Genomic DNA, 14,794 nt, shown 5'->3' on the forward strand with positions numbered 1-14,794 from the left:
AAAAGTTTCATTTAAAATTAATATCTTGAATACTTGTCTTTTTTGTGATTCTTATGTAAGAAAGCAGGAAGGAGATACAGTTTAAAGCTCTATCCTACTTGTAATTAAACAGTGAAAGCCCAAATTCTGACTAAACTGTTGACTCAAGTGTGAATTCTTTAATTCCTTTTCTAACTTGTATGTTTTCCAGAGAACATACAAATAAATACATCCAGGAATTAATATTAACTAATTGGCTCTTTTGTACTTGCCTCTGCAGACAAAAAACGAAGGTAATATTTATATTGATTGTATTTCGATTGAGGTGTTGGTATTTTAAAATGCTGTGTACCCTAATGCTGTATAATCCTCTTGTCTTGGTACTTCCCACCTTAGTTTTTAGAGATTTCTTCTTGAAATAGTGTTTTGTCTCAACGTCCTTCATGTAGACAATCATTTAAATATGGTGGGATATGAGATGGAACTGAATAATGGTGAAGAAAGGTATATCAAAGAATAACTTGCAAAACCTTTATGGCAGAAGTCATATTTATTGAAAAAAATTAATATCTTTGCTATAAAATTTGTAACAGGAATATTTACTGAATGTTTATTTTGATGCATAAACCTGAATATTACATACCAAGTACAAGACAGCAGCACTAGCTTTCCTTTATTTACATTTTATGAAAATCGTTACGCAGTCCATGTTAAAAGAACTTATGATGGAGAATTGTTACATTAGAAAAATAATATTCTTGATAAAGCATTCTCAAGGAGTCCAAGGAGTCCAATCACATTTTCTGCCTCTTCAGTAAGGCAAAAGTCCCTGGAATAGCATATAACTTAATTTACAAAATACAATAAATGTTCAGACACATATTCAAGTTTCCTTTTGGTATGATTTTTCCTCACTGTAAAATTACTTCTTATTTTTATTTTTGTTTTTATTTTTTTACTAAAACAGAAAGACTTTCAGGAAAATGTCATTGAATGATTTCAGCTATACATTACATATACAACTGTGCAGCCTAGCGACAACCATTGCTACACTGTCATTAACTTTAAATATTTTGCTGGGTGAGCTATTCTCAAATGTAGCATATTTTAAGATTTTGCCATCATTATGACTGTGGAATCATTGGTTTTCATAGGAAACAGATCTGTCACAGTATGAAGCTTTGTTTTAGGGAACTGGTACACAAGCACATTTCCACTCACAGGAGAACGCCACAGATGTAACTGAAGTCGGGCCCGGACGGCTCCACAGGGGCCCCAGGCCAGACCATCCCCAGCCTCCAGTGCTCACGCTGCACAGCCCTGGCCCCGTCAGGCGCCTTTGTTTCCAGAGACTTGCCAGCTCTTCACAGTTAGGTCGTTTTAATTCCTTCAAAGGCACACAGCTTCCACCTTTTTTCCAGTGTTGCTCCCACGCCCGTGAATTCCTGTTTAAACATGCGTGGCAGCCTCATCAGAAGCATTTCGATTTCGTTTGCAGATATCTGTTAGAAAGGAAGAAAAGTCACTTTTGGAGACAAGACTCCTCAGAGAGGAGGCCAGGGGTGGGGTAGGGATGCACTTGCCCAGGGAGATAAATGATATGACTTGACTGTCAAGTCATGTGCTTGGGAGAGGAGCGCTGGTCAGGGGCTGGATGGGGCTGTCCTGGTCTCCAACAACTGGCAGGGCTGGGCAGGAGATGGGGTGCAAATCTGAGGCTCACCGTTCCTGTGCATAGCTAGCCTACTGGGTAGTGTCATGCATGAACAGCACTCCCCACCCTGATGTAAAAGGATATAAGAATGGGATTTAAGAGGGCTGAGAGCAAGTTCATCACCACTCCTGGTGCCCCCATCCTCTTCAAAAAGGGCAGCGCTTTTAGCTAACTCAGTGAGGGCCAGTGGGCATCTGGGTAGATTTCTGGCCACCCTAACTTCTCTTTCTTTAATTTTCACAGAGACCAGAAGATCATACAGGTTTAGAAAGAAATGAAAACCCAGAACCTACAACCTGAAAGTCTCAACATCCATTCTTAAAGTCCAGGTAGTTTTTTAAAAAAATTTTTAGGTTTATTTAAGTAATCTCTACACCCCATATAGGGCTTGAACTTGGAACCCTGAGATCAAGAGTTGCATGCTCTTCTGACTAACCAGCCAGCACCCTTCCAGGTAGTTCTTTATTTCTTCTTTTAAATTAAAAAAATTTATTTGAAGATTTTATCTACTTATTTGAGAGAGAAACATAGCAAGAGAGAGCACTGACTGGGGAAGAGGGGGAAAAGCAGGCTCTCTGCTGACGGGGGAGCCCAGTGTGGGACTCGATCCCAGGGCTCTGGGATCATGACCCCAGCCAAAGGCAGATGCTTAACCGACTAAGCCACCCAGGGACTCCTGTCCCCACCCCAGTAGATTTTTAATGCAGTTTTTTTCTTCCACCAGTTTTTCTTTATTACATACATTTTTATACCACTAATTCATTTTACCTTAAATAAAGGACAAATAGCCATGATCCTTCTGATTTAACAGTCATTGTTCTCGTCTTCCTGTCTTTGTTTCCCAGCCCATGTGCTTGCATGGGGATCTCCTATAGCAAGATGGCTAAGACCCTGGAACCAGGGGGCTAACATTTTTGTTTGAATACTGTGTCTACTATTGTTATGAGTTAAATGACTCCAACCAAGATAATTAGTCTCTCTAAGTCTCAGCAAATGGGAGTAACAACATGTAATAAGGATGTATGAAGACTACTGGCTTAGCATAGATTTAGCACATAGAAATGTTTAATGAATCAGACCTATTATTATTTTTCATGGTACTATCACTGGATAAATATCATTTTAGAGTCTACATTTTCCATTTAACGTTTAAATGTTAAACTTACTTAACATTTATTTTTAAAGAGGGACCAAATAGACCAGGAAGTCAAATCAGTTCATTTAATGTTCACATGAAAAAGATTTCATATGATATTTTCAATATTCCTAGGCCTATAACCAAACCAAACAAAACAAAACAAAAAAGCAAAAACAAACACACACACAAAAAACCTTTCGAGGCAGACCTGAAAGTTGAAGTAAATTGCATTCTGAAATTTTTGTGTGAATTATTTTGAAATCTGAATGCATTTTCCCCAAAAACCATGTTTTTTTTTTTTTTTTAAAGATTTTATTTATTTGACCGAAAACACAAGTAGGCAGAGAGGCAGGCACAGAGATAGGGGGAAGCAGGCTCCCTGCCGAGCAGAGAGCCCGATGCAGGGCTCGATGCAGGGCTCGATGGATCCCAGGATCCTGGGATCATGACCTGAGCCCAAGGCAGAAGCTTTAACCCATTTAGCCACCCAGGCGCCCCTTCCCCAAAAACCATGTTAAAGGGATTATTAGATTGCCAGGTCAGCCCACAAAAGCCTATTAAACAGATGATTAAAAGGTTGCATGTGATTTTTAAACTTTTTCTTTCAGTGAGCACTGTGCAGAATGCCTTCACCAGTGTCCTCATTCCACTGTCACAGCACTCCTATGACATACATGGGGTGAAAATGTTAGGCTCTATCTTCATTTTATAGCCAAGAAAGCAGAGTGAACTACAGAGGGTTAAGTGCTTTTTCAGAGAGAACTGGGAAAGAACCCACCGCTTGTGCCTGGGAGCTAGGCATTGGTATGCTTTACGTGCTCCGCATGATTTCAGTAAGCTGTGGGTGAGGAACCAGGATTGTAGTGCTTTCTTTTGAAATGTCAATCACCTGGGGTTCCTGTTAAAAAACTCAGATTCCTTAGCCTCTTCTCTGGAGACTCTGATTCAGCTGATCTTGGGTGTAGCTCATAGACTCTATTTTTGATAATCATCCCAGGAAATTCTTAAGATCAGGTATATTTGGATTAATAATGGGGTTTTAAATCAGGTTTGGATTTTAATCAGGCTTAGGCCAACCTGTGTAACCATGGGCAAGTCATTTAATAGCTGTAATTCTCAGTTGCTTCATGTGTAGAATAGAAGTAATCTCTCAACCTGATCATGAGGATTATACATGAAATGTACCCTGGTGCCTGGCACGAGACGCTTTCTCTCTCTATACGTACCAGAAAATGCTGATAGAATACGACACTGTTACCAACCTCTTTGTGGTAGGTCAGTCAAGCTCTGTGCTCCTAAGCCAAAGCAAACAAACACAGAGAAGCGTGTAGTCAAACCCACTTTCACTTGGTCCGGAAGGCAGTTTTCTGAAGCCAGGTTATCCTCTTAACCTCCTTTCTTTCCTTTGGAGAAGGACGGCCCAGGTCATCTACAGTAGGCTCCGGTCTCCCCTCAATTCAGGTGATACCCCTGAGAGGAGCTGTCCTTCCCCAGATCAGGCAGAGCCACAGAGAAGCTGCCAGAGCCCCAGGTTAACAGCCAGCCCATCTCAGGTTTATTTTCAAGATAACCATCAGTTGCCTTGGAAAAGTAGGGAAAGGAGCTTTGTGGTGTTCATTAGGGAGGGGAGAAAAAGCTAAATTCTTGAGGGTAAAATAAAGTTTTGATGTAGAGATAACTCTATCTATGCAGGCAGTGCCCCCTAGCAGCCCTGTGGCTGATTGGGAGAAGTGTGACAACTCCAGACTCTTGAAAACACTTCTGTTAATTCTCACTATACTCTCATAAGACAGGGATTGATTTACAGATGAGGAAACTGAGGTCCAGATAGATTAGGGACCTGGTGCAGGGTAACCCAGGCACTGAGTGGAGCTGGGCTACAGATCTAGACTCCTTGGCCTTGTTCTCAAACACTGATGCTAGCCACCACGGGGGGTGGGGTGGGGGACTGTCTCCCTGTTGGGGGAAGGAGCCCACGGGGAAGGGGTTTGTGTACTGGAGGGCAGGTCTGTGATGAACAAGACTTCAGAGTGTTATGAGTGTCAGTAACGAGAAACTGAGAATTCCCAGCTCAACCAGCTCAGACACATTCTAGTGCTAACGCTTGGATGCCCCCACAGAAACCTTCACCAAAATAGCCAGCAGATGGTGGGGAATCTTGTTTTCCACAGTGCCTTTTGACCCAGATTTAGACTAGAACCACAGAGGAAGCTGGAGTAGCCTGCTGGAGGAGAGAGGCAGCCCCCCTTCTTGAGTCCTCCCTGGGGGGCCAGGTACTGAGCATGAGTGTAATGTGCATTCATTCTCTCAACTCTTTAAACCCGTGAACAAACTCCTCACTTGCTGGAAGAAAGGAATGTGGAGGGAAAACATTTGGAATCCAGTCATGGAACAACCATTAACCAGCTTCATCGACTTGTCTAAATCACTTAATCTCTTTGGGTGTTCCCTCATTTGTAAGACGAGGGAACTGGAAAGAAATCCCTGGATGTTCTAAGATCTTGGATTTGGGAGCTGGCCCCGCCATCTGTTAGCACCGGCCTTTGGGCAAACTACTTAAAATTCATGGGACCGCTAGGTTGCTGCAGAGCTCTCACACTAACAGAATGGGCTAGATCTCCTGTGTGCTTTAAAGCACAAATGGCAACTGATAAACACAGTAGCATGTGCTGTGCTGCGGTACTCTCGTGAGTGCTTCTCATGTAGTCAGTCATTTATTACACACGGTAGTCCATAAAACCCATTTTACAGAGAGTAAAACTGAGGCACAAAGATGTTAAGTAAGTCACTAAAATCCCCACTAGTAAAACTGGGATTTGAAATCCTCATAATTACTTAGTTTGGATGACCAATTAGCCATTCCTTGGATTTTGCCAGAACCAGAAATTAGCATAATGGAAATGAGTGTCCTGAAAAGTAGTTAATGCTGAGTGGCTTTTGGTAGTGCAAGGTAACCGCCTGAATATGGACAGGGATGTGTCACAAATACAGATGAGACCACCTCAGAACTATCCGAAATCTCCATTTAATAAGGCTCAAAGATGAATTCCAGAGCATTTCCTTAAAGACGTTTTGTATCTCATGCCAGAGGAAAGATCAAGGAGAAACTGCTTTTAAGTTAGTTTGATGGTTTTTAAAACTTTCTCTATCCTGACAGAATAACTTCGATGATATATCACATTTTGGAATTTTTCAAGACAAAGCAGCCAGATCTCACTGGTTAAGCTCTGAGTGAGATGTACCCTAACCTGTCCTCAAATCCATTCTGAGCTCAGGAATTCTCTCGAAGTGCCGGTCTGTCCTGGGTGGAGGCCACTGGGAGTCAGGGAAGGGGGTACTCGGCCAGCAGGTGATACGGGGCTTTGGATGCCGAAGCCAGCCCTGTTTTGAAGGTTCAAATACACGTGGTTGAGAGACCTCTGTATGGCATTACCATCTAGGTTAGAGACCTGTGCTGTGCCTGTAAAATCTCATTTACCCATACACCATGTAGTCGGTGCTCTAGAAAGGGAACGATGATCACAGATGTGATGCTTTCATTACCCGCTTCCTCAGCTGGCCGTTGTCCCAAAAAAATTGGTGGTCTGTGTATTTTCAGTCTTTGATGTTGTCAGTGGATCCCTGGCCACATCTGTTTTGTTTAAAATTTTCTAATTCTGACATCTGTTCTTTTAGAAAGGATTGATTTGTTCTAATTAAGGGGGGAAAAAAGATGAGAAGGAATAAAGGCTCCATGTAACCAAGGGGCTTGTGTGCTGCTAACACTGTGGAGGTAATTTCTAAGATCTGCTTGATTTATTTTCTGATTTGCTGACTCCAGCCCAAGCCCACTGCTTCCTTGCCAGGCCTCTAAGCATGTATATAAATTGACACAAGCAGACATAAATCAGTTTTATTATGGGGATGGTTGGCTCCATGTCCCATATCAGTCAGGCAAGAGAAGCTGAGTGATAAGGGGTTCTTGTTTGAGGCACTGAAAAGACCTGGCATAGGCTTTGTCAAGGCTGAAGAGTCAGGGAAGCCAATTGCAAAACCAAATTTCCTTCCATAGGATAAACTGTTGGCTTTTAGTGCACATTTAAATCTTGTTCATTCTTCACATCCCTGGGCAACACATGGCATCAACACACAGACTCCTTGCAGTAAACTTTTGCAGAGAGAAATGTGGAATATGGATGGAGAGAGAAGGGAAGGGAGGGAGGGAGAAATAAGGAAAGAAGCTAAACGTAAGTAAGGAATTATGAAGACAGAAGGAAAGAACTAGAGAGAAGAGGAACGGGGAGGGAAGAAAGGAAGAAGATAAACACAAGGCGGAAAATGAAGGATCTGGATGGAAAATGAGAGGAGAGAAGGGAGGGTAGAAGGTGTAAGGTGGGCCGGCACTGGCGACAGCACCCCAAAAGGAGGTGTGAGAGTGAGCGCACACTCAAGGATATCTCCTGGTAAATATGGTTCACAGGGACTTCAACTTCACCCTTTTCCAACTTCTGTCCCATTAAAACTCTGCCTGCCTAGTATAGCCCTTCATTAGTTCATGTCTGATTATCCAGTTATTCCCATAAATATTCTGGCATTTCCTCAGTTAGACTACAAACTTTTTGAGAGTATGTTCTTTCTCAGATTCTTTTGTGCTCTGGCCATCCCCGTTCCTCCCTGATCCCAAGGACATGCTGGGTTCACGAAAAGCAGGGAATTATCCCAGTGTTCACTGGGTACCTGATAACCTTGTCAGTTTTTCCTGCCATGTGTGAGCAACTTCCTTTTTATTCTTTACGTAGCCAAGTACTGTTACCCCCAGTGCTTCATTTATCATGTGCTTTCCAGAGGTGTTGTCATATCTAAAAAACACACTCATTATAGCCTAAACGATAGAAAACTCACTCATTCGTTAACATACTATGACAAGTGGCGATTTAGGAGAACACTGGAATATACGTAAATACTAAAGACTTTTCAGAGTGGAGGGGGGAACCTTAACAAACACCACCGAGAACATTCTGTCTACCCTTACTGCCTAACTATAGTCTAGGAAGGAATGCTCTCCAGTTATGGCAATTTGGATCTCCTTGGAACTGACCAGATATTTTAATTTTGTGTTTCTAGAGGTATGCTCTTAGTACAACATGCAAATGGCTTGCTCCTCTGGTGGGAAATGTACACGCCTATGGCCCCCAAGCCCATCAGTGAACAGTGGTATCCTGTCAAAACAACACGACTTTGTAAATCCTCCAGTATCCACAGCCATATTATGTTGAATCTGGTTTTCAGAATCAAATCTACTTGGTGGGCATGGGGAGGAGGCTATACTTATGTAGAGGGGATAGCCAGAAACATTTAGGAGAACTTAAGTCTGAAAGAATACGTAAACTGGGGGGAAAGCAGAAGAATGCCTCCTCTTGACTGTAAGACAGGATATGCTCATCTGCTAACGCTCCACTAGATGTGACTTTCTTGCTACTCAGGGTCAGGGAGCGGACTTGAAGGGCTCTGGGCTGACCTGGGGGTTCTCTGTATTGATCAGAAACCATTTCAGGGTAGTGCTGCCTTCTTTGAAGAGCTTACCTGCCTGCACTCAAGGCACAGTTTTTAACTCGGCAAAGTTTCAGGAAGCCATCTCCCCCCACCACCCTTCTCCCACCTTCCTCTGAGTGAATCTTTGTGATGTGGTCATAGGGTGACATTCTGCTATAAGAGGGCTAAGTGAATGCAGGTGGACGGTTTAGAAGAGGCCGAGAAGAGAAAAATACGCAAATATCATTATCAAGAGCAGAAATAATATTTAACTGGAAAATGGCCTATTACTGGGCTATACAGTTTTAGGAGCCATGTGCAGTTCACATGCCCAGCATAATTTAAATTAATTCCTGGCTCTCCTTCCATTTCTAATCATTCTTATACTCATATGTGGCCTTTGGGGAAATCCTAATAAAATCAGTTCCATTACAGTCTGGATTGATTGAGCCTGCTTTCCTTGCTCTCGTCAGCACTGGAGTAGCCAGAACCTAAATGTTACTTTATAATTGTCATAATGGTGATGTTGTCCAATGTCAAACCGGGCTGTTCTAATTGGAATTTTAAAAAACCCATCCGACTAGAATCAGCGAACCCTCTGTGTGTCGTTGAGGCTAAACTGAATCCATTGCCTTCATGCAACATTAACCAAAACTTAGTGGGGTCTTGGTGACCCCCAACTCCTTCTGATTAACCAGAGGCAGGTGCACCAGGCTGTTGCACTGGAAAGCCTCTGAGTCCGTGGGCTGGTGGTGGCTCCATGATTCTGAGCTTTCTGGCAGCTGATACAAGGACAAGGCTCTGGTGGGTACTTAAAGGGCAAACCTCTCGTTATTTTGTTTTCTGCCTAAAGCCCTGAGGATATGGAATTCCAGTTTAGAGCAATAATTTGGTCTGTGGATTAGAAAGTCTAAATATCCCTTCAGCCTCACTGGGATAGAAAGAATATTTGGTCTAATTGCTGGCATCTAGGAGTTTTAGAGCACTTTTTCTATATAGTTTTTACTTCAGGCATGAGGAAACAATCTGACAGCTCTGCTGAACATTTCATTCAGGAGATGGAGGGCTGTGTGGGGAAGACCCTATGTATTTCCTCCACGAAGGAAATATTTTCCTCATTATCTTCTAAAATAAAAGTACCAGTCTGAGATAAAGTAGAATTCCCTTTAACTGAATTCCTTCCAGAAAGGCCAATCATCTAATGGTCAGAGACCAGGGGTATGAATTCTCTCCTCAGACTACAGAGAGAGACCACACAAATTTTGCCTGAACAAATGGATGATGGACACTCTGTTCTGATGGTTAGAAGAGAACAAGATAATTCATTATTTATCACCCCACCAGGTGATTTTACATCCCTCCTCCCAGCACACACACGCGCGCACACACACTCACAAACTCACGAACTCACGTATATACTAAAACAACAACTGCTTCCCGACAAAGGCTTCCCACTTGGGATTTCCAGGAGGGGAAGGAAAGCAATGTCAACAAGGCAAGGGAAGGATAATAGCAACAATAGGAATAATTTCTTGAGGACTTATTCTATGCCAAGCCACTCTGGTGAAAGCAGTATTTCATTTAATCTTCCAGGCAAAGGGAGGGTTGATACTAAATGAAACTGGTGAGGGTAAAAAGCAAAGAAGCCCTTCAAGAATGCTTAATTTCAACGAAGTAAGACGGTATAGCTGACCCTTATTTTATCTGAATTAACATAAGCATTTTCTATCCCTCCCTGCCCATGAGATGGAAGGCCACAGACAATAACGTGTGTGTGAACTTTCAGAATCTTATAATCTTCTCACCCCCTTTCACTCTGTTTTGTTTACCCTATTACCAGCTGTGAGAGATGAAAAGGGCATGAATCCCTGTGACTGAAAAATACTTTTTGTTCCAGATGATTCTCTCAGAGGGGAAGTATAAGACCCATTAGAAAGGTTAAGCAGTTGTGGGATCATGAATTGGTAAGATAATTTAACTCCAATTGAGAGCACGGTGTAGTCATTTAATTTATACTGGCCATTGAAGATTTAGAATGGCTTGTATGTGTGCATAGTCAGGGTCACAGAACTGCGGGCCGGGGTCCTGGTCCTACACATCCCGTGCACTTTGTTGTACTCTGTGCAAGGGCTTATTTCCATTTTCCCTCCCAGCAGGACATTTAACAAGTGACTCAGTGGCCGCCTTCAATTCTCTGCTTCTCTGTCCATCCCCTTCCAAGGCTTTCCTCAGCAATGCTGCCTAATGATGTGACTTTATTTCAACAGGGCCCCCTCTCATTGTTCACTGAATTTGATATAGAAATTGATACACACATTGAACCCTTTGTGTCTTTTCCCTTTTAGAACACAATTACTGCAGTGGGTTAGGAGCATAGCTAATTTGCAGATGAGGCTGACTGAGCCTCAGAGAAATGAAGAATGATGTCCTGACTCTGGGCGTCACTCTTGCGGGGGGGCACCATTGAGAATAACTTTGTGGTCATTTTTTCCATTTAGAGAATAATGCTGAAAAACAACCATTAATACCGTTTTCTTGAGAGTCCTATCAGATCTTTATGTTATTTGAGGTGATTTTCCCTCTATCGTGGGGAGTCTTTACCACAGAATCCTGTGAGAATATGGTCTCAGGATAATGCCCCATTAGCCACCCTGACCTGATTTCTCCCTGTTTCGGGAACTTTCAGGCCAACCTGTAATTTTCAGTCCCTCATATGCTTTTCAGAGTAATTTGGCATCTGCAGAAAGTCATTGTCATTTTAGATAACTGCTCTTCTTTCTATAAAGACAAAAGCAGGTGAAAAGAAGACAGCTATCTGTCCAAAACGGAGGTCCTTGTGGAAAAGTACTGATGAAACTCCAAATGCTCTTCTATCCCCAAGGCTGCTCCCATGGGCCCACCTGCAGCCAGCAGTCAACACGCTAAATCTTAGCAGTGCGGGTCCCCCGGAGAAAGAGAATTTACCTTGGAGTCCAGCTGCTGCATGTATGACCAAAGGTACTCTATATTGGCTCCAAAAGGATGGACGTGAAGAAACGTTGATATGATGCCTGAATTAAAGAGAAAACCAATGGACATCACTGAAAGGTAAGTAAGAGTCGGAGTCAAATAATGTCGTCTAACCCCGTAATGGTTTCATCAGGCTGAGTTACGGTCTCCCCGCTGTAACCGCACTCAGCAAGCACTCGAAACAGCCCGTTCCAAAGCAGTCCTGGAAACGTGGCGAACAGAACACAGTAGCTCCTGGAATGACAGTAGTTAGAAAAGCTAGGCTCAGAGATAATATATAGATGAATAAAGGCATTTGCTAAACAAAGACTCCTGGAAGGATTTCAACTACCAGTTTTATGCTTGATTTACCAATATACAATTGTAGTTATTGGGAGGATAAAATTCTCTTTTTCTTTCCCTCGGTGGACTTCGCAGTATGAAAATGGCTCATACAGCTGTGTCAGAGATCGCACGGCCTCCGATTTCGCTGATAATTACAGCTGCTAGTTACGAAAAGTATTTAATCCGTATTTCCCCTAACTGCCACTGAAGGAAGCCCAGATCCTTTCTGAAACCTTTATTTCCCCCCTGGTTGTTGCTGCTGTGTAAACAGAGCCAGCTCTCCCTCTCTCCTCCTCGCTGCTGTAATCTACAGGATCGTTTAAAAAGGCCCGGGAATGGATGGTCTGGCTGGAGTCTGATTCTAAATCAGAAGTCTTTTCAATTGTGAAAATCAGCGTCAACATGGTACTGACAAATGAAAAGCGGGGTATTCGGTGTCAGGGCTGAAGTAAAAGCATTCCTGTTCTCTCCTTCCTGCTCCCATATCCGAAATCAAGACTCCATAGATTGTACGCTGCTGTTTGCTAGGGAACTGTGTTCAGACTGACATTTTTAAGTTCTAAGTAGACTTAGAGATGAATTAAATCGGAGGATAAGCCCTCATGTTGTTTATTGGGCCACTTTGATGCTTGAGAGGCAGAGGTCAAGAGAAAGACCAGCACTTGTCTGACGTGCAGGCAGGACGAGCCCTCGAGGAGACGTCGCTCTTGCGTGAGGTCTGGGAATTGCAGGGGGACCTTGGGTTGATCTGGGATGGGGTCTGTTGGCCTCCTGATCTCCTGTGTGATGCTTGGGATGCTCTGGGATGAGTGTCCGTCTTCAAGCAAATCTCCCAGTTCAGCCTTTGTCTGAGGATAGAGAACCAAAGGGTCTAGCCAGCACTCTCAAAGACCTGCCCTCAGAACACTGCTTCTGTGAGGTTTGTAGTGGTTAACAGAGAAATGAGGAAGATGGAAATAATTCATTATTTCTCCATTATGCCAAAACCTCAGTTTTTAGAGACTGACCCCATTTTTCTTGAGATATAAAGAACTACCATTTTATTCTGGGATTATGTTCTTCCTTTTTTTGCTAAAATGCCCTTTGATGAAATAATGGCCATGTAAAAGGTACTAATGGCAGTTTTAATATCTTTAAGTGGCGAATAGCTATTTTAATATACTTAAGTGGAACTGTTTTGTTCCCCTCCTACCACTTTATTTGTTAATTTATATCTTAATTTTACAGACCTGGCAACTACTTTCCTGTGTTTCTGAGGTTCTCAAATCCAGTGAGGTGGCACAGTAAGTGATTCTGTTACTAATGAGTTAAAATACAGAGGCTCATGAAGGACTTACTTAAAAAATAAGTTAGAAGTATTTAAGCAATAACACGTATTTGCATTTATTAAGTGGGAGAGGGGGCAGCATTCTTAAGGGGAAAGTCCTATTGCAGGATGGTGAATGGGGTTCTCCCTCCTGTCCCAGGCTGAGGGCAAGTGGTGCTCTGTCCACGAGTTTCCACAAGGAGCCTCCAACAAATGGTAGGTGGGCCCTTCCCCCACCTCCATTAGAGGACAAGAGGGAAGAATGAGTCATCATCTCTGGCTTTGTGAAAGGTGAACCTGTTCCTTTCTTCTCCTGGCACACAGGTTCTCGCAGGCAGGGAGGGGGTGCTTCAGTAGAGTGGCTCCGAGAGCCAGGAGGGGTTCTGCAAGACAGGGACAATAGTCCCTTCCTTGGTGGGACCTCTGCTTAGGCAGCAGACTGATTAGCCTTCGAGGTGGCAAGGATGAGTGTTTCCCATGAGGTGAGCGGACATCTTAGAAGGTAGAGAGGTTTTGAGCAGCCTTAAGGAGTAAACTATCCCAAGGGCACTAGCAGATAAACGCATTTTTCATTATTAAAATCTCTACTGAACAGACTCCTCACCATCTCCTAGATAACCCACAGCCTCTCCTGTAAATATCCACGGGAATGTGATGTGAAGTTAAATGTCTTCCGTAGAATAAACAGAATGAGTCAAAAGAGGGCTGGGATGGGGGGAATGGGGAAGAGGTTGATAACTTTTGGCCTGGGAGATGAAGTACTGAAGGAGGAAATTTAGGAATACCAGTAATGGGAGGACCTGGAGCGGCTGCTTTTGTTGCCCTCTGTGATGTTGGTACCCGCTGTGTACATGCTCCCTCAAGAGTTACAGTCTGACCCTTAGGCCCATTGTTGGGTCCGTAACCCCCGGGAACTCTGCCCTTAACACAGTCTGTGCCTGTTCTGGTTCAATATTAGGAATATAGTATGCATTTACAATAAGTGTATATTGAATGAATTTACCCTCTATAAGTAAGACTGGCCAGTATACTTCCTTAAAAATTTCTACTATTCTATTGATAAATGGAGAGAAATAAGAACCTTAAAAATTGCACAGTACTTGGGGCGCCTGGGTGGCTCAGTGGGTTAAAGCCTCTGCCTTTGACTCAGGTCGTGATCCCAGGGTCCTGGCATCGAGCCCCACATGGGGCTCTCTGCTCAGTGGGGAGCCTGCTTCCCTCTCTCTCTCTGCCTGCCTTTCTGCCCACTTGTGATCTCCGTCAAATGAATAAGTAAAATCTTAAAAAAAAATTGCACAGTATTAACCAATAATGTAGTAGTCTTCCAAAAATCAGGTAACTTTGAGGCATTATTCACTGTGATTCCTGCCCTTAACTCATCTACTTTATGGATTCAGGACAGAGCAACCTGAATGTTTTAAGCATGGAAACTTTTTTACTGAAACACTTTCTTGCTCAAAAAGTAAAAAGAAAATGCTTATATGATTTCTATATGTATTTCTTTTTTTTTTTTAAAGATTTTATTTATTTATTTGACAGAGAGATCACAAGCAGGCAGAGAGGCAGGCAGAGAGAGAGGAGGAAGCAGGCTCCCTGCTGAGCAGAGAGCCCGATGCGGGGCTCGATCCCAGGACTCTGAGATCATGACCTGAGCCGAAGGCAGCGGCTTAACCCACTGAGCCACCCAGGCGTCCCTCTATATGTATTTCTAAAATAGATTAGAAATCCTAACCCAGACATGAATATCTTTCCTTAGTAGGGTATTCAAAACCATCACTGTGGTAGCTGATACCAATAAGCCATTAGCTTAAAA

General features: G+C 43.0%; 1 protein-coding gene across 5 annotated transcripts in view; it reads right to left on the reverse strand.

The window, feature by feature from the left end:
• Positions 1 to 510: 510 nt before the first annotated feature.
• ENOX1 (ecto-NOX disulfide-thiol exchanger 1) overlaps positions 511 to 14,794 on the reverse strand; it is a 283,781-nt gene continuing 269,497 nt past the window's right edge. For all 5 annotated transcript variants that reach the window (XM_032873965.1, XM_032873963.1, XM_032873967.1 and 2 more), the window contains 2 exons: positions 11,307 to 11,392; positions 511 to 1,481 (listed from right to left, as the gene is read on the reverse strand). In XM_032873965.1, coding sequence (XP_032729856.1) covers positions 1,350 to 1,481; positions 11,307 to 11,392 — 218 coding nt within the window. In that variant the 3' untranslated portion in view covers positions 511 to 1,349. The remainder of the gene's footprint in view (positions 1,482 to 11,306; positions 11,393 to 14,794) is intronic.

Source organism: Lontra canadensis, unplaced genomic scaffold (assembly GCF_010015895.1).
Source record: "Lontra canadensis isolate GAN:19392208 unplaced genomic scaffold, GSC_riverotter_1.0 scaffold51, whole genome shotgun sequence".
NCBI lineage: Eukaryota > Metazoa > Chordata > Mammalia > Carnivora > Mustelidae > Lontra > Lontra canadensis.